At 34.6% G+C, this 21,156-nt stretch overlaps 1 protein-coding gene and 1 pseudogene across 5 annotated transcripts; both read right to left on the bottom strand.

The window, feature by feature from the left end:
- Positions 1-1,338: 1,338 nt before the first annotated feature.
- On the bottom strand, positions 1,339-12,135 carry LOC126631821 (MADS-box protein AGL24-like). Of its 5 annotated transcripts, XM_050301977.1 has the most exons (10): positions 11,987-12,135; positions 11,548-11,900; positions 10,632-10,834; positions 4,027-4,105; positions 3,575-3,636; positions 3,375-3,474; positions 2,727-2,768; positions 2,521-2,562; positions 2,222-2,400; positions 1,339-1,612 (listed from the first exon to the last, which is right to left on the bottom strand). In XM_050301977.1, the coding sequence occupies exons 3-10, from the start codon at positions 10,820-10,822 to the stop codon at positions 1,603-1,605; spliced, it is 705 nt and encodes a 234-aa protein (XP_050157934.1). In that variant the 5' UTR covers positions 10,823-10,834; positions 11,548-11,900; positions 11,987-12,135; the 3' UTR covers positions 1,339-1,602. The 5 variants fall into 5 exon arrangements, with proteins under 5 accessions (XP_050157934.1, XP_050157938.1, XP_050157937.1 ...); XM_050301981.1 differs by lacking the exons at positions 11,548-11,900; positions 11,987-12,135 and adding an exon at positions 11,158-11,451; XM_050301980.1 differs by lacking the exons at positions 11,548-11,900; positions 11,987-12,135 and adding an exon at positions 11,145-11,450.
- Positions 12,136-12,376: 241 nt separating this feature from the next.
- On the bottom strand, positions 12,377-19,834 carry LOC126631822 (MADS-box protein AGL24-like; annotated as a pseudogene).
- Between the last annotated feature and the right edge of the window lie 1,322 nt (positions 19,835-21,156).

Below are 21,156 nucleotides of genomic sequence, written 5' to 3'. Positions count from 1 at the left end.
AAAAGGTTAAGTTCTAAAACTAAAGTTTAAACAAATTTCAACATCAAAATGCCTTGTGGCATTAGTAGTATAACCCAAAAAAATAAATTGTTTCATACTGTTCAACAAAAAGGTTTTGGTGCTTCAATTTTTAAGTCACTACTTTACATTGTTCAACCCTCTCTTTCCCTCTCCTTTTGGAAATTTACTTTTCGAAGGTTGAGGATGTCTTTGAGCTTGTGAACAAGCTTGAGAAGGCGGTACTTGAGAAGACCTTGGACCTTGTGAAAGTGAAATTGATGGATGAGAAGCCAATAGACCTTCTGAACTAGAAGTTTGAGATTGCCTTGAAACTTGTTGTGGTTGTGGATTAAGAGTAAGAGAGGCGATACTTGAATTCAAATTGGCCAACTCTACACAATACAAATACATGAACAATATAAATTACATTAGTTGTTATAAACTTTAAAAATTCCACAAAAATTTCAAACACACATTGAAAAAATAAAATTAACAAAGCCTACAATATAAGTTACCTAATATCAGTATTAAATTAACTATCCCTTTTTATTAATTTTCTAGGTACTTGAATTTTTCATTTTTATTTGCTGTTTTCATTCCACACATGTAGGTAGACAACAACGAATCAGTTACAATCAAAGAAAAACACCAACCTTTCACCCATTCAAGTACATAAATAGATGGAAAATTCAGTTCACATAGGTAGTTTAATTTCATTCCACCCCTAAATATAAACAACAACAACAACTAAGAATCAACAACAACTAAGAATCAACAAAAAATGAACATTGAACATTGAACATAAGCTACCTGTTCTACAGAAACCCACAAACTCTAATTCACACGTATTTAAAACCCAAACTCATGCATGCATTGATTGTTGTAGGAATCATATATATCTCATAATACAACGCATGAATTAGGAAGATTTTGGTTCTTTTCAAAATCATTGGAATCGACGAGATAAGGGTTTGGAGAAACGTGTAAAAACTTAACGCCCTAAAAATCGTTGGAATTTGGTAAATTCATTTCAAATACTATACAGTGATAAGTACTGAAATTCATGTAAAACTTATGGACATAAATAATTAACATGGAGATATAATCTCTTAGTAGACCCCAACTAGGATGATTTGACACTAGTGGACTCCTTTCAAATCAGCCTTATAAAACTGGATTCATATTTAAAAACCCCTTTATTTAATTTTTAATTTTTGGGGTTCGATTTTCGGTCTAAGTCCCCAACCTTTAAGGCAGAAATGAATATTTAAGCATAATTACAAAACATAATAACTTTTAGCCATCCCCAACAAATCCACAAAACAAGACAAAACTGAATTAGAGTCCAAATTCATAGGCCTGCATTTGCATAAAGCTTTGTATACAATACAAGTTATATTCTAGATCAATGTCATGCTTTGCATGGAATACAAATACAGTTTTACATATAACACACAGTCACAGTACTTCCCCAGAGATGTCTTCCAATTTGTTTTCGAGTGAAGACACATAGATCACTCGTATGTTACAATAACTCGACTTTATTTAGAAATTATAAGGAAGTGCAACTCTCCACCTGTCTCCACCTCTTAACCAGAGAAACTAAGGAAGCCTGAAAATACCGAATACAAAAACCGATTAGCAACTTCATTGAAGATGTTGAAGAATAAAAGCATCATAGCGGTACAATTATACTTAACGAACATCATGAATTTGTGATACGCTGAGGAAAGGAGCCAAACGGCCCAAAGAAACATGAGGTACAGGAGAAAGGAAAAAATAGCATAGCCCAGATGAGCACTTGAGCTAATCACAGGCTAAAAACAAAACAAAAAACCTACATCAAAACTCAACGGCAACGAAGGCGTGGCAACCCCACTGCTATCTTTGAAAACAAGATCGTGCCACGAAGGAGATGGACTATGTTCAACCCAAGCTTTCATTAAAACCTTCCCTAAATGGCTTTTTTTACTTAAAAGAAATGAAAATTAAAAATTTTAAAATTGGTAATGTGTAAAATTCGACCAGATCATGCTGAGATGAATAAGCTTGAGAGAATAAGCAAGCAAACCCTCCGCGTCGACAGCAAAATATCCCTTATCTACACAGCTCCCTAGTATTTTACTACCTTTATTCTTCGTCGTATCATCAAATAAGCACAATCCAAAAGTCAAAAGCAAAAGCCACCAGCAAATAGCATATATATTAGCAAGCGGCTCACCCCAGTTTGAGAGACAAGATGTCGGAGCAGTCATCTTCGAGAGAAAGAGCACTGCTGGAGCAGGCGGTGACATTTGTGGCTGATTCAGATGTCATGCCTTCTTCTCCAACATTATTCAGGTTTTCCAACTCCATGATCGCCGCCGGTTCGATATCTCCTCCAGCGGATAACATCACCAACTGCCAAGCAAAAACAACAAAGAAAAAGATCGCCCAAATTTAATTTTTAATTAAGATTTATTACTTTCATTAAATAAAAATAAAATAGAAGAAAAAATATAAATGGTGGTAGTTTCTTACCCTCTGCTTTAGTTGGTTGTTAGCTTCTATAAGCTCAGCTCCCTGCATGTATAATCAGGGCATAGAAGAGGACAACAAAGCAAAAATTCATTAATAATTCATTAATGTTTACTATTATTCTTTTCGGGAAATTCTGGACTATTTGTATATATTTGTAGCTATTCCATAAATAGACACAGACAACAATCATCTATTTAATTACAAACCTTGTTCGTAAGTGCCATAATCTCACTCATTATCTTTTTTTCCTGAAATAAATGGGAAATTTGGAATTAGATGTTGCTATATAAACATATATAATCCAAAATATTTCTTTAGTAAAATAACCTAAGTAAAGTACGGAAAAGAAATGGTCAAGTCTACATTCAATTTGACCAAAGTCTAAATTTGAAAGATACGCCTGCAAAAGAATAGTCAGATTAGAAACTTGTTGACTTTTTTATTAGGGTAATGTTAGGAAGACTAAATATTGTAAACTAAATCACTTACTTAAGTATTGATTAACGTGCTTATTTCTTATTGACGACACATCATTTAATTTGCAAATTTAAGTATAAAATTCAGTCTACCTAGCATTACTCTTTTGATTAAAAAGGTGTATATGAGGCACAATGTGCTGATCTATTTATTTGATTAAGCTCGGTCATAGCTCACTCAAGCATAGGGCAAAAAGTTAAGAGGAGGAAGTGCAATATTATTTTATGGAGTGTTAATAACAAATTTCTTATTTGAACAAAATTAAGATATTTGTCTTATTCTTTCCAAGAACAATATTTAAACAATGACTAATTAAGTAATAAATCTTCCGGATCATTGCACAATAATATGTATTAAGCCTCAGTGTTAAGCAATACCTTAGTTTTTATTACACGGCCAATGCTTACTTCCACCAATTTTTCTAACTTGTTCAGTTGATCCAGATCCAAGTCTTGAAGGTCCTCACCCTTCATATGCCTTTTGCATGCCAAACCAGTTTCAGCAGACTTGTCAAACGATCATACCAGCCTAATTAACCACCATATATCTTACAAACAAATCGATAAATTATAATTACCTCAGCTTGCGGGTCTTATCCTCAAGTTCCTTACTCAGCCTGATCGTGTTTTCTTTCTCCGACTAATTAAATGGGAAAGATATTTATATCATCATTTAGATAATCTACTCTGTCACGTGAAAAACTTATAAACATCAGGCTCAAAAAGAAACAAGAAAGAAAAAAAATGTAATCTGTCACATGAAAACTTAGAATGTTCAATGGAAGTTAAAACTATAACTTGGAGTCATTACTCAACCCCAAGTACTTGCACATATTTAGTCTAACAGGCCAACCCTGCTGCATGCATATATAGAAGTCTAACTTGTAATGCTGTAAAAATATATTCCGATGCTCCAAGTGCAGATCAAAGAAAATATTACACTCACTTGGCACAATTAATTGTTGTACCATTAAAAATGTAAATTCTAGAGCAAAGATGAAAAAAAAAAACTAATATTGAACTGAATAACCTGCAGTTGGTGAAGCGTGATTTGATCCGATTTTTCCCCACCAGTATGTGATTTGTACCTTGCAATCACATCCTTGGTACTTGACATCATAAAGGGATAAACTATAATTAGTATGTTTCATTATTACTTATAAATTATTCACATAAAAATAAAATTATATCCAACATAAAACCAGCTTGCATGTTGCACTTGCAAACACTTTTGCAATAATCCCAATAAATTAGTACTTGCATGTTGTATGCGGCTTTGTGCTCTTTTCTGGTTTAATTTTTTTTTACAAAAATAATTTAAAAACCGAGACTGAAATCAACCAACTTTGAACATGCATGCAAACAAAAAAACTGCTAGAATAAAATACCCCAAAAACATGCACATGACATGCAGGAGGTCTAATTTACCAAGAAGAAAACAAAATTAGGACAAATCAATACGATTTGGAGATAATTCATCAAGATTAACCAGCCACAACATGTCAACAACCATCTCTTTGGAGATATTTGGTTCTAACCTGTTGCAATCCAACCAGCCAAAAGGCCCAAAACATTAGGGCAAAGCTTTTTGGAGGCCTTATTGCTTGGTCTGGTTAGCCATATCAAAAGGTCAAGTCGGAATATTATATATGAGATAATGAGATCAGCTACTAAGGATACAGAACAACAAAAAGGCAAAACCTACGTTGGGACTATCAGGTAACTAAAAGTGGGACTACAAGTCTAAGTCAGCTCCTCTCACTCGAGCACCATTGCTATCAGGTAACTAAAAGTGGGACTACAAGTCTAAGTCAGCTCCTCTCACTCGAGCACCATTGCAAATAGGATAATGCTTAGGCACTCACTTATAAGGAGGGGGATTCTCTCTCCTCTTAATCTCTCTTCCTTTCATTCTCCTCTTATTTGAACGATCACGGTTAAGACACATTAACATCTTATATTAATTTTTTTTATAGAGGCAATAAGACAAAAGACGATGTGTGAAAGGAGGAGAGGGAAAATGATGAGAATAGAGGAGGGAGAGAATCCTACTCCCACTAATGAGTAGTCTACATACATACTTTTTTATTTTAATCTAATGATATTTTAACACATTATTTAATATTTTAAACAATAATAGGCATGGCTTCAATAAAACAAAGAACACTTGGCATTTTTTGATTGATAGTAAGCACTTAAGTATTATTCTTGCAAATGTACTCACTTTTGATTTTGACCCAATAATATTGTACATGTTATATTATTTAAAAAAAATTAATAGACATGTTTAATTTTTCTTGAGTTTTAAAAACAAGAAACATGTAATATCTTTTGATTGAATCAAATTAAAAGGTGAGTATATGATGACATGCCTAAGTATGATCATTTTTTTGTTGGCTTGATTGGTCTCTTTGATCCTGAATTTGTCAATGATCAACAATATTTTCAAAAGGTTTTTGATACAATAAAACAAATAGAAATAAAAACAAGCAATTCTTGCTAACTTTTGACCATTTTTTTTCCTTGGCAAAGTTTTCCAGTTTCTACCTTGTGCTTTTAATCTCGTCCACTGCCGCACAACAAAAAAAAAAGGGATAAAAAGAGAGAATCACATACATCTAACCAACTTAATAACTCTACTTACAAGTAATGACTGATTTGATAATTTACTAAGTCCATCTAGTTAGAGCCATCCAACTTTATTGGAAAAGACCTAAACATAATGCACTTAATTTGGAGGGATATCTTGGGGAAACGAGAGTTAATATAATAATTGTTTTCCTTGTATATTTTCAAAAGGTGAATGATCCTATGAGTTGTTTCCTGGACTATTAAGACTCATTTATACGACCTTAATATTATAAGTAAATGAATTGTGTTTCCTTATTAATTGGAAGATTAATCTAAGCACATAGTATTCGAAAAAAAAAAAAAAAATCTAAGCACATAGTACTCTTTTATTGGTCTTATGTATCTTAGGACTTAATTAGGAGGCTTATTATTGTAGCACTGATTCCACAATTGTCAAGTCTTCACTATCTGCTGATGCAAGAATGTTGAGGTACACCTTCCAAGTCAACCCTCTTTCACATTTGGTTCCTATGATAGTTCCCTTAAGAAGACCACTCTCCGGAACACTGGAAGCCTCCTCCGAAAGTGGGTGTTGGTGGGTGGGGGTGCTTATATATTCTGTACTATAGTACGTAAGGACTTTAGCTTCGTAATCAATCGAATACAAGATGTTAGAAGGCGGGCCAACTCTATTACATGAAGCCACTTGATCTTGGACAAATATCCTTAAATTCCATAACCCTACATTTGTTAAGACAACATTTCATCAATCACTCAAAACTAGTACTAAAGGACTATCCATAAGCTATACAAAACTTAACATGCACTTACTTGACCATAATTTAGGGCAATATTGGCAATCCATTCTCATGTTTACCGCAAAAATGGAGGCACCTAACCTTGTATATACTTCATTGATGTGTCGTGTTCAACTGTTGCTGCATGAGATTCTCAAATGAGAAATCCTCTTTTCACATCCGCTCAAGGGGATGCAGGCAAGTAACATGTTGAAAATTTTAGTATGATAAATTTTTTAATATTTTATATTTAGATAGGTGAGGAACTTTAATAGTATGTTTTATCCAGCTTTAGACGACGTTATTATGAGTAGTCTATAAATTGCATAAACATATCACACACACATGCATTGTATATTATTTGTTTGATATATTTGGAGAGAAGTTGGGCTTGTAAAGAGGTGAATGAAACCTAATTTGTGTCCCCCAATTTTGAGTTTGTGAGAACAATGTCCAAAGCATCTTGAACGAGAAGCTAGCTATAAAGAATGCTTTGATATTCTTATAGCAACTAAAAAATGCTTGGTTTGATGTTATGTTAAAATTTTGGACCCAAAAAAAAAATGTTAGGTTAAAATGCTTTCGGTGCTGGTGAAGTGTATCCGATGGCTTTGAGAAAGATTTTTAACTATGAAAAAAATATTCTAAACTTTCCATGATAGCTTGAGATGTAGGATCCCCAAAGCCCCAAGTTTAGTAAATAAGTTGGTGGTTGGTGTTGGCTAAACTTGGATTTAGCATCAAGGCTAAAGTGTTTACGGTGGTCGACGAATTTTGTCCATGGAGCTTGGGTTTCAAAAGTAAGAGAGTAAAAAGAGCTTAAAAACTTGAGGTTATGGAAGAAAAAATTGTACTTGAGGTTATGGAAGAAAAAATTGTAGTCATACTTGTGGATGGCTTATTGGGAAGCTTGCAGCAGCCAAGACAGATTTCTTGCAGCTAGGAGAAGGAAGTCCTCCATACCAACAGTTGATGGAAGTAATAGAAAATGCTTTATGCTAGAATGCTTGCAGTACCAATATCCTCTCCTCTTGTTTTCTTAATATACGCCCAATATATAGAGGTTGAACCACTGTCTTATTTCTAGTGAGCAAAAGGAGGCACTAGAACAATAACAACAATAAAATCTTATCCACTAAATGAGGTCAACTATTGTGTTTTTGATGACCTGCTCTTGTTGGTGACCACATGCTCTTCTATCTTTTTAAAGAAAGTATCGACTAAAAAGAGATCACATGCCAATGCAAAATCTAAGATGTTGGCCAGTATATATAGGTTCAAAAATTATCTTCTTTACAGCGAGTAAGAAGAGGCGTTGGGATCAAAATCTTCTTATATCTTACGAATGAAAGATATAAATTATTTAAAAGGACACTAGAATATATCTCTTCCTCTTACCCATCAAGGGAAAGCTAGATCACATGCTCTTCTATCCTTTTAAAGAAAGTATTGGCTAAAAAGAGATTACATGCCAATGCAAAATCCAAGATGTTGGCCAAAAAAAAAAAAAAAAAAAAACAAATATATAGAGGTTGAAAAATTATTTCTTTATAGTGAGTAAGAAGAGGCATTGGAAACTACTTGTTTTCAGTGGGTATCAGAATCTTCTTATATCTTATGTATGAAAGATATAAATTATTTTAAAAAAACACTAGAAGATATCTCTTTCTCTTACCGATCAAGGGAAAGCTATAAATTTTTTAGTGAGTATCGGAATTTTCTTATATCTTATGAATGAAAGTCATAAATTATTTAAAAAAACAAAATAAAGTATCTCTTTCTCTTACCCATCAAAGGGAAGCTATAAGTAATGGATTGGACTTCCATGCTCCAAAAGTAGCTTTTTGTTCTTTCTTAATTTACAAAAGCATTTTCAATTTGTTCCTTTGTTGCTTTAGATAATGTTTATAGAGGTGTATTATTGGGAAGTAAACACATATTTTTGGATCAAAATCAAAGGAATAATGGTAGTAGACCGAGGTGAGGTGAGCTCTAGCACGGTAATAACAGATCATGCACAAGGCAATGAGATTTGAGTGGTTCGGCTTAGATGGGCTGCATCCACTTCGTGTTGTATTTAATAATTATTTAACATGTGCATCACTTGGAAATCTTTTAAGATTTAGGAGACTTTCACAAGAAGAATGGGAGAGGTGGGAGAAATCGAGAGTGATTCCAGAGGAAGTAAGCCTAATCTTTTGCTTGGAGGTGGCTGCTTTATATATCCATGAGAGACCCCACAGCTGGTTGACATGTGGCTCAATCCAGGTGATGGAGAGTATATAAAAACACAACTGGTCAAAAATAGCCTTTCCAGCCTCGAGGCACCAATATCTAATCATATCTGATCGACATCTGGCATCTCAGAATGGGATGGGGTGAAAGGGCTTTATGGTCGACACGTGCCCTACATATAATGCCCAAGCCAACATGGTACTAATCAACAATTAAACAAGAGCAACTCGGCTCAGGTATATGGCCTGGCTATCAACAAAAGGAATGAGGTCAGCTTTCCTTGGTTATCAGGTGGTGATGACAACAGCTTAGTCAAGTTGACATGGATGATGTCCCTAAACTCTAAATTCACGCGACGATTCCTTATTGGTGCATCCGATTTGGATAAGGAATAGATAAAGAGTCTAATAGTAAAATGGGAAGATCTAGATAACAAAAAGCTCATTCACTCTCTACCAAATAGATGTGTTTAACATCTTATAAACTAGTTTTAGATTTTCATTAACAAAATAAACGATGTAAAAGACACCACCATACAATAAAGGCATCTTTTCTATGCACGCTGATTTGGAATGACAGATTGATATACTAAATCCTATAGTATACATTCTAGGTTAAATAAACCACTTTAGAAATGGTATTTCAGTTTTATTAATATTGTCATCACTTACTATGTGGAGATAATATTTTTTTAACTAAAACATAAGCACAACTTTATCTAAATTCTTATTCCACAATTACATTTCTACATATTAATCTCACCCTTCCCCTCATGCACATTATTTATGGAAGTAGCTAGGTCTTAATCTTTGCAACTACTCAAGTTCGTTTATTGTTTCATGCATGCATATGAAAAAACAGGTTATATACGGCCAATAGCTGCACCGCTCATTGCCCTACTTGACGCATGCATACATATTTCCTTCTCAAGGGTCGTCTTCAAGGCTTCTATGAAGAATCCCCAAGTTTTCATCATATCACTTTATTCCTAGTAAGAAAAATCCAAAGCATATATATATATATATATATATATATATAATTGAATGTTCGTATTTTAAGTCCTTAGAAATTAACCGTCATTGTAGTTTAGGTGGGGAGGATGAAGGACAACTTTTGGAACATAACCCAACATCATGTGTTGAAGTTGACATGGATATACATATACATATTGGTATGTATATATATATTGTAAGTAGATAGTGCTACACTCTTTTACTAGCTAGAGTATTTTTTAATTATTTTATGTTGTCAAATTATTTATTTATAACTGATTATTTGAATTCTAGTAAGAATGATGGTCTAAGAAATAATATATCGTGTATCTAGAAAGGGACACGGTGTACCCCATTTAAAAGGATACACATATACTCTTCATTTCATAAGCCCCAACTAATATTTTATATATTATTATCTACAACCGATTTGTGATAGGTAGGGGAAATCAGATTAAAGCGGCAAGATAAACTATGAAACTGTCAAATAGTAATAAGATTACATATTACTAGACAAGTGGCTTATATATATATAGATTTCTGCATGGCGGACACGATTGCATTTAGCATGAACAGCAAAGAGATCAGCAAGTAACTTAAAAAGAATCACCACAATTCCACACATTGAAAGCACGTAAAACTACGAAAAATGTTCTCAAACTTGGACACCTAGCTAGAAGTTGTCTCAATCAAAAGTACACCTGAACTGGAAATTATATAGTTATCCTCGTACTAGCTGGTTAACTCTCTCTCTCTCTGGGTGAAAGTTTTTAGATTCTCTAGCCTTTCTTCTGTGCCTTATCTAGCTGACACCATAAATTATGTGTGCTTGTGTACATGCGTGGATGATCTATCTAGCTAGTTAGCACTTTCCTCCTTATATATACATATAATTTTTTTTTATTCTAATGCTGAATCTCTCTCTCTCTCTCTCTCTCTGAAAGAGAAGTCAGGTCATGTACTTGGTTATATTAATTTGTTCAGGTAAGGAAAATTCGAAAGAAATTAGAAGGCGGTGGGATGTTGTACAGTATTGGTACCTGGTGCTTGAGTAATCAAAGAGCTTGCCAGTTTGAGAAAAGATGATAACAGCAACTTCAGATTCACACAGAATCGACAGCTCTTCAGCTTTCTTGAAAATCCCTCTTCTCCTCTTTGAGAAGGTCACCTGCCTTGCCGGCAAGTAGTCGATCCTCCTGATCTTAATCTTCTCATTCATCCTTTTCACCATTTCTTCCTACCCCTGCAAAAACAACTAAATCAAATAAATAAAATAAACCAACCACTTTTCACATATATATAATCGTTGACAAACTAAAAAACTAGCATATATTTTCTGCGTTTTTTTTCTTCATAATTTTAAAGATTATTGACCTCAAACCCTAGCATCTCAGATCTAATAAGATATTATTGACCTCAAACCCTAGCATCTCAGATCTATATAAGAAAAACAAAACACAGAAAAAACTGACCACAATCAACTGTCCAACAAGCCTACAGTATTTACCATAAGAAGAAGAAGAAGAAGAAGAAGAAAAAGAAGAAGACCATACATAAATTAATTACCCTGGGTTTTCCGTTATTATTTGTTTACCTTCGTTGGGGGGTTCAGGTCTGAAGTTTTGGGAAATTTGCAGAACAGTGAAAGAAAAGCCAGCAATTCTGGAAAGAGAAGAAGATAGAGAAGAGAGAGAGTTGGGGTGCCGCCGGCAGTTCAAGAAAGGAAAGGTTGCTAAATTAATTTTCCTATTTATGGAAAAATAGGAAATATCTTACTTTGGTATCCACTGTTTGTGCCTTTTTCTTTTTTTAGATATTTTTTGGGAAAACAAGGTTAGAAACGTGGAACGCTAATCAGTTGGTGTGATGAGTGATGAATGCGATCACGACCGTCTATAATATGTGGACTGAACGACAGTACGGCTGGGGATTCTCAGTTTAATTCTTTTTACGTACCACACCGTTTGATTTTCCTCGCCCACTTCGTCTCTCTCACTTCTTTATCCCAAAGAGCAGCGGTAGCTGCTAGCAGCGATCACTGCGACACTTGCTGACAATACTCATTCCCACTTGTGAAACAAAACTCCCCAAATCCCACCCCCCGAGTTTTCAGTAGCCGCATTCTCCAAACCCTCTTCCACCATGGCCATCCCGGCCCTCTCGTTTTCTCTGCAGAGCAATATCGTCATATGATTTTACTAATTTAAATAAATTATGGTCGGTGGTTCTGTATCTCCCTCTCCTCTTCTCTGCAATCTCGTCAGGCGACTGAATCTTCATTTTCTTCTGAGGCGGTGGTTTGTTGAGATCTGTAAAAAAACCAAAATTATTTTCATGTATCTGCAGAATATGTAAGTTCGCTGAGCCGCGGCACCGCTAACAGATCAAAGAATACCTGTTGCCAATCCACCAGTATAGGTCCCGCCTAACTCCCGGAAGGCTCCTTCTCCTGTACCCAACAGATTTGATTTAGGGTTTGTCAGACAGACGGCGGCAGGAGAAGGGCGCATCGCCGACATAAAGGACAGAAAATGCGAAATGAAATATGGTAAGAGAGAATGCATGGCAGTAAGTGTATGAATAGGAAAAGCAGGGATATCTAATTGGAAAACCGAGCGAATGTACAATTATAACTTATAACGGACACGTGTCAATTCCAATCTTTGAATTTAATGTCAACTTTATCTGAATTATTGAAATAGTAATGTTTAGAAGCATCTTCCATTTAAGTCATATTTTACAAATTGTATTTTATAAATCATATGACTTTGTCCGAATCATATAATTTTATCGTCGATAATTGAATTATTATTTAATTATTGATTAGCATGTTTATTTTCTATTAATGACACATCACAAAATTTACAAATACGGTCTAAAGAATTAATCTATTGCCATGCCGCATGGAACACAAATATAACACAAAATGGCACTCCCCCGGATGTCTTCCAATAACTCGACTTCATTTACTAATTTTAAGGAAGTGTGCTCTCCATCTTGGTCAACTTCTTAACTAGGAAAACTAAGGAAGCCTGAAAATAGAGAACACAAATTAATTAGCAATTTCACTGAAAATGTTGTAGCATCCTGGGCGTACAGTTATACCAACATCATGAATTTGCGATCTCGTACGAAATCATGCAAGTGATTTTATATGCCGTTTGCTGTAGTATTGAGACAGTGGAATCCCATACTTCGGTTGAATAACGGCCTATTCAACCGGTGATCGTCACTGTAACAATCTATTAGTTGACAACTTAAACATGAAATCATGCAAGTGATTCACATTGAATAAAATAAATATGCATAGGTAGTGCAAGTAATGGAGAATTTATCGTATGATCAATGTTAGATACTAATCCAGTAGCTAGGTTAGACGATTCAGATAATATTTGTAGAAAAGTAAAGAAAAAAAAAAAAAGAGGATAACACATCTGTGCTATCCTCCACTATTTACCTTTGGTTTTCTCCAGATTTTTCTTTTGGGTGAGGAAACAAACCAAACGGCCCAAAAAAACATTAGGTACATGAAAAAATTCAGAACAAAACCCAGATGAGCACTCGAGCTAATCTATGGACGTACAAAACAAAAAATTCACAACAGTCGGTTTTTCTTTAATTTGGTACAAACTAGTTGGTTTCTTCAAATATTAATTCTCTGTTTATAAGTAATCACGGGCTAAAATAAAAAACAGGAAAACCTATATCAAAACTCAACGTCAAAGAAGGCGTGGCAATCCCAATTTTATCTTTGAACACGAGCTCGAGCTCACCATGAAGGAGATGGACTACGTTCAACCCAAGCTTTTATGAAGACCTTTCCTAATGGCCTTTTTTTTTTCCCTTAAAAGAAAAGAAAATTTAAGTGCTTTAAACTGGTAATGTGTAAAATTCGACCTGATCATGCTGAAATGAATCAGCTTGAGAGAACCACCCACGATACGTAAGCAAAAGCTCCGCGAGGACAGCAAAATATCCCTTGTTAGCTTCTAGCAGCTCAGCTCCCTGCATGTATAATCAGTGAATGCAGAGGACAACAAAGGAAAAGTTCATTAGTGATAATTATTTTCTTTCTGGAAACTCTATTTTATATATAGACACAGAGACAACAATCATTTATTTAACTACAAACCTTTTTCTCACTCGTAATTTTTTTTTTCCCTAAAAGATGGAAAATTTGAAATTAGATGTTGCTGTATAGATATATAATCCATAACAAAATGTTATTCTTACCATATTTTTCATACCACGTTTGTACAACATTTCTGACAAAGGAATGGCCTCAGATGTGGTACAAATATGGTATAGAAAACGTGATAAGAGTAGCATTATGTCTTTCGTAAAATAACCTAATTAAAGTATATATACTTGGGTTAAGTTTACATTCTTTACAACCGCCCCCAAAAAAAAAGAAGGTAAAGTTTACATTCAAATTAACCAAAGGTGTAACGTGTTGATCTATTTATTTTATTAAACCCAGCCATAGTTCACTCATGATAGTGAAAAATATGAAATTAGAGGAAGAAGTGCAATATTACTTTTATGGAGAGCTAATAACAGATTCTCTATTTGAACGTTATCAAGACATTTGTTTTATTTTGCAAGAATGATATTTGAACAAAGACTAATTAAGCAATAGATCATCCGGATCATTGCACAATAATACGTACTACGACTCAAAAATGTTTTCCTCTATCCAAGGGATACCTAGATTTTAGAAGCCATGATCAGATGTATTCACTTGTAACAGTATAAATTAGCTAGCTAGAACGTACCTTAGTTACAATCACACAGCCAAGGCTTGCTTCCACCTATTTTTCTAACTTCTGCAGTTCATCCAGACCCAAGTCTTGACGGTCCTCACCTTTCATCTGCCTTTTGCATGCCAAACCAATTTCAGCTGACTCTCGTCAAACGATCATCCCAGCTTAATTAACCACCATATATCTTACAAGCAAACTGATAAAATATATTTACCTCGGCTTGCGGGTCTTATCCTCAAGTTCCTTAGTCAACATGATCTTGTTTTCTTTCTCCAACTATTTAACGGGAAATATATTTATACCAAACCATCATTTAGATACTCTAATCTGTCAGACTCACATGAAAAGCTTATAAACATCAAGCCCAAAAAGAAACAAGAAAGAAGAAAATCTTAGAACAGCACATAGCACAAAATTGGATATCGCCTATTTTTATGGCAAAAGATGTTTCGTTTATAGATTCCAAATGTCTCAGTGAAGGGAAGGGAAAAAAGGGGCAAAAGATGGACTACTTAAACATGCTTGAGCATGGATATTCAATTGTAGCAATCTCCAGGTCATTTGATTCCTACGTAACAAGAAACCAAACATGAAACTTTTTTCCATGAGCAAAACTCAATGATTCAAATTAATACTAACTAATAACACAAGTTAGAATTTATCCAAGAAAAAAAAAAAACCAACTTAGAACGTCAATGGAAGTCAAAACTATGACTTGGGAGTCATTACTTAACCCCAGGTACTAGCACATATTTAGCCCAAGAGGCCAACCATGATAATGTGACAACTATGGGCCCCACATTTTGATTCAAATTTGTGCCACATGGACAAACAAACAATTAAAATTGGATACAACTATGATTCTAGGCTGAGCGGAGGGTCGTCTGATTTTGGGCTCCGTGGGTTCATTCTTCAAAATATTTTTTAAATTTAATTTAATTTTATAATTTATATATTTTCAATTAGTTGTTTGTCCATATGGCATAAATTTGACATCACATTATTAAAAATGTGAGACTCACAGTTGACACATCATCATTTAACATTAAATTAACAGACCCACAAACGGATGTATGATTTTTCAACGAAATAGTAAGTTGATGTATGAAATAACAATGTTCAAAAATGAGTTACGAGTTTGTTATGAGATCCAAACCTGAGGATGCAAAATGTAATTTACCTTTTTATTTATGTTAAAGAAATAAAATGCTGTAAAATTACATTCCATAGCTCCAAGTGTATAGATCACAGAATGTGATACATTCACATGACACAGTTAATTGTTATACCACTAAAATTGGAAAATTAAAGAGCAATTAGGATGGGAAAAAGGAAAACCAATATTCAACTGAATTACCTGTAGTTGATCAAACGTGGGTTGATCTGATTTTTCCCCAGAAGTATGTGATTTGTACCTTGCAATCACATCCTTGGTACTTCACAACATAAAAGGATAAAATATAATTAGCATGTTTCATTATTATTTATAAATTATGACACATCTATAATAATAATATACAACAACAAAAAAGAGACAGAGAATTGGTTAGTGCTTGCAAACACTTTTGCAATAATCCCAATAAGTTAGTACTTGCATGTTGTATGCAACCTTGTATGAGATTGTTATTAATATGTTATTTTCCGGTTTAATTTTTCTTTTACAAAAATAATATAAAAACTGTGACTGAAATCAACCACTTTGAACATGCATGCAAACAGAATAACTGCTAGAATAAAATACCCCAAAACAATAAGAAAAAAACATGCACAGTTAAACGCTACAGAACTAATTTACCAACAAGAAAACAAAATTACAACAAATTAATACAGATTTGGAGATAATTCATCAAGATTAACCATCCACAACAATCTCACTTTGGAGATATTTGGTTCTGTTGCAAACCAACCAGCCAAAAGGCCCAGAACATTAAGGCAAAGCTTTCTGGAGGTTTTATTGCTTGGTCTGGTTACCCGGATCAAAATGTCCAATCGGAATATTATACATGAGATAATGAGATCACCAACTGAGGATACACGCAACAAAAAGGCAAAACCAACGTTGGGACTATCAGGTTAACTAAGCAAATGGGCCTAAAAAGTCCAAGTCAGTTCCTCTCACATCAACTCAGACATCAATGCAAATATGCTTTAATTGTTATATTCACTACGGCCACTTTTTGTGGGTGGCTTGATTACCAATCCTGAATTTGTCAATGCTTTGCTACCATAGTTAGCAAAATAAAATAAGAATAAGAACGACATACATAATTGTATGAACTATAAGCATATTAAGTTAACGAGTCATACAATGAAGTTTTGGAAGGGAGAAATTAGGTATAAATTGAGGGAAGAGACATGATTGTCACACATTTAATTTGAGTTCATGCTAGAGCGCTCGACTACAAAAGTAATCTATCTCTTATAGAGATCGATGGAATGATGCAGAGATATGTAAGAGAATTGCACATGGTCTTTATAGATGTGAAAAAGGCATATGATAGGGTACCAAGAGAGTTTGAAAGACTAGAGACGAAAGGAATATGAGTAGCATATATCGAAGCAATCAAGAATATGTATGATAAGAGAAAAGATTGTAGCTAGAATTCATGAAGAACAAATTGAAAACTTTCCCCATAACTATATGATTACACCAGACCTTAGCTTTATGTCCTTACTTTTTTGCCCTTTATAACTCAAAAGTCGCCACTTTACTCTTCGGAACTTAAAATTCGTTCAAGTTTGATTTCTTTAAACTCGATTTTGATCCAATTTTGCCCATTAACTCAAAAGTCGTCATTTTACTCTATAAAACTCAAATTCGCTCCAGATTGCCTTAATTTTGTTAATTTTGTTATGTTGGATGCTGACGCATAATGAAGATTTATTATACTTTCTATTAATTTCGTCATTTTACTCTATAACGATTTTAATATTTTTGATTATTGAATGTTACCATATGAAGATTTATAATCAAATTCATTGGAATGTGTGCATAGTCTTATTAGGTGGTGGATCCCACATGTTTCAGGGAGGTGACTTTTAAGTTGCAGAGAGAAGAAATAGTCCACAAGTCAAAGTATAAGGAATTTTGAGTTTCATGGATTAAAATGTTGATTTTGAGTTATAGGTGGCAAAGTGAGATCAAAATTGAGTTCCAGAGTGTAGTTGTAAATAAACCTAAGTTTTATCCTCTAGAAGAATTTATTATGAGTGATCTACAAATTGCATAAACATCACACACAACGGACATATTAATATTATTTCTTTTAGATACTCGGACACTAATTTATGTTGTACTTATGGCGAAATGTTTTGTAGTTAATAGTTGACAGGAATGATGGAATTTCATGAGTGGAATTGATATGGCTTGATGGGAAGCTTGCAATAGCCGATATAGGAATTCTACCAGCTAGGAGAAGAAGTCCTTCTCCATGCCCACTTGAAGGAACATGATAGAAAACGCTTGATGCTAGAATGCTTGCAGCACTAGAATCCTCTCCTCTCGTTCTATCACCAAATATATGGAGGTTGAAAAGTTCTCATTGACGGTGTGTAAAATAGTACTTATTTCCAGTAAATATTGAATTCTTTATATATCTTATGGCTATCAACAAGGGGAATGAGGTCAACTCACCATGGTTATCAAGTGCTGATGACCACATCTTAGTCAAGTCGACCTAGATGATGTCCCTCTTCCACTCGTTCATCATAGTCAACCAAGACAATGAGGTCAGCTCGAATTGCCCACTGTGTGGAGACTTTGGTGGTGTAAAAAGCCCCTCTATATGTGGGAGTATATCAGCCCTAATCCACGCCACAATTCCCTATCGATATATTTGGTTTGGAATGGTATAGAAAAAAAATGTCGAATAGTAAAAATAGGAATATCTAGATGACAAAAAGGTTATACACTATCTAGTAAACTCTTAGAACCTACCCCTCAACAAGATTTTTTCTGACACAATAGACAAGTTAAAAACACCATCCTACAATAAGGGCATCCTTCCATGAGTGCTGATTTTGGATGTCAAATTGATAAAGTAATCCTATATAACACATTTCAGGTTAAAGGAACCACTTTAAAAGTGATATTTCCTATTTTATTAATAAAAATGACATCATCACTTACTATGGGGAGTGTCTTTTTCTTTTTCTTTACTAAAACAAAAGCACAACTTTATCTTAATTCTTATTCCACAATTACATGTCAAGATATTAATCTCACCCTTCCTCATGCACAATATTTATGGAAGAAGGTTTTAATCTTTGCAACTACTCAAGTTAGTTCATTATTTCATGCATGATTGTGGAAAAACAGGTTATATATGGCCATGACTGCACCACTGATTGCCCTACTTGACGCAGGCATACATATTCCTTCTCAAAGGATCTTCAAAGCTTCTATGATGAATTCCCAAGTTTTCATCACATCACTTTCTTCCTAGTAAGAAAAATCCGAAGCATATATAATTGAATGTTCATATTTTCAGTCTTTAGCAAGTTCACCGTATTCATTTACAGGTATTTTAGTTTAGGTGGGGAGAATGAAGGACAACTTTTGGAACATAGCCTAACATCGTGTGTTGAAGTTGTCATGCGTGTATATATATGGTACGTAGAGAGTAAGTCACTCTTTTACTAGCCAGAGTATTTTATCTATCATTTTGATTTTATGTTGTTAGATTATTTATTTCGAATTGATGATTATCTGAATTCCAGTGAGAATGACGGTCTAAGATCAAGGCGGCAAGATAAACTATGAAACTGTAAAATAGTAATAAGATTACATAATTCACTAGACCAGTGGTTCTTATATATATAGACTTCTGCATGGCGGACACGATTGCATGTAGCATGAAAAGCAAAGAGATCAGCATCACGTAAAAAATCGGCACCACTTCACAGATTGAAAGCATGTAAAAGTAATAAAATGTTAATTTCTCAAACTAGGACACCTAGCTAGAAGTTGTCTCAATCAAAAGTAAACCTCACTTTCCTGAACTAGATATTCTAGATAGCATTCTTAGCACCTTATCTGGTTAAAACTCACACTCTCTCTCTCTGTCTTTGTGTTCATGCATAGATTATCTATCTAGCTATTTAGCACTCTCTGGTCATTTGGGAATATATAGCTTTTTGATCCAAATGACTGAATCTCTCTCTCTCTCTCTCTCAGAAAGAGAGAAGTTATCAAGTCATGTACATGATTATATTTGTTGAAGTTGGGAAAATTCGAAGAATTTATAAGGCGGTGGGATGTTGTACAGGGTTGGTACCTGGAGCTTGAGAAATCAAAGAGCTTGCCAGTTTGAGAAAAGATAATAACAGCAGCTTCAGATTCACATAGAATCGACAGCTCTCTAGCTTTCTTCAAAATCCCCTCTTCTCCTCTTTGAGAAGTTCACCTGCCTTGCCGGCAAGCAGTCGATCTTCCTGATCTTGATCTTCTCCCTCATCATTTTCTCCAATTCTTCCTACCCCCTTCAGAAACAATAATTCAAGTAAAATAAAATAAACCAACCACTTCGAATTTCCACATATATATAAATGTCCACAAACTCCAAAACTACCTTATATTTTCTGGGTTTCTGATAATTTTAAGGATTATTGACCACAAACCCTAGCGTTTCAAATCTAAATAAGTAAAACAAAACCAGATCAACCCACCAACCACAATCAACTGTCCAATATTTCGTATTTACCATAAATAGAAGAAGAAGAAGAAAGGAAAACCATACAGAAATTAATAACTGGATTTTCCTCTGTTTTTTTGTTTACCTTCGTTGGGGTGGTTTCAGGTCTGAAGTTTTGGTCCGACCAGGAAATTTGCAGAGCAGTGAAAGCCAGCAATTTTGGAAAGAGAAGGAGCGAGAGAGAGGAGAGAGAGAGTTGGGCGCAGCTGGTTTGTTCAAGAAAGGAAAGGCAGCGAAATTTCTTTCCCATTTATGGAAATTTCCCATTGTGCCTTTTTCTATTTTTGTGGATATTTTTTTGGAAATTAAGGTAATAAAACCTGGAACGCAGATCAGCAGGGGACCGATCACCACCGTTTAGTTTATATGCGGACCGATCACCGATCTAAGAGATTATCGGTTCTATTGTTCCTCTGCCGCTGGTTGTGCAGTTGACACGCAGCTGCCCTTTTGCCATGCGTTTTCTATGTTATTTACTCTTTTGCCATGGCCTTTCTGGATCACCTGCTGCTGCAGCACATGCATTTTAACTCACTAGTGTTAAAATTAGGACACGTGTCAATTTCAAGCTGTGAATGATTTGTTTGTTTGAATTACAGAAATGGTTTTTCCTTCAGGGTTAAGAAAAAGGAAAAGAAGGGCGATAGAGGATACGAAAGGGGTGAGCGCCTGGGGAGGCAAATTCAAAGAATGTCAGGGGAGTAAATAAGTAGAAACAGATGGCTGTACATTTGTTAGTTATAAAATCCATAGAAGACGGTCAATTACGCAAGCAGCGACTGAGGACAGATTTTTCGGTGTGTGGACACGGATTTACGTTTTTTCCAGTGTCTATCTTATTATATATAACATGTGTTGTTATGTTCTGTGTTTTAGAAACGTTGAAAAATTTCTCAATTAAGAAAGACTTTGTTGAAAAACCCGAGTTCAACTTGAGTAGCGAACCTGAAAAGCTTAGTAGTTGGTCAGGAAAGTTGGAGTAGAACGCACACTGGATAAGCGAATAAAGTCAAATTTTCACGAATTCTAGGCGGTTGTAGAAGGATTAAGCATTCTTTTGCATGCAGAAACGTTGAAAAATTTCTCGATTGTTGTAGAAAGAGAATATA

Source organism: Malus sylvestris, chromosome 8, assembly GCF_916048215.2.
Source record: "Malus sylvestris chromosome 8, drMalSylv7.2, whole genome shotgun sequence".
Lineage (NCBI taxonomy): Eukaryota > Viridiplantae > Streptophyta > Magnoliopsida > Rosales > Rosaceae > Malus > Malus sylvestris.
The sequence above is the reverse complement of the archived record's forward strand: the minus strand, read 5'-3'. Positions and strand labels throughout refer to the sequence as shown.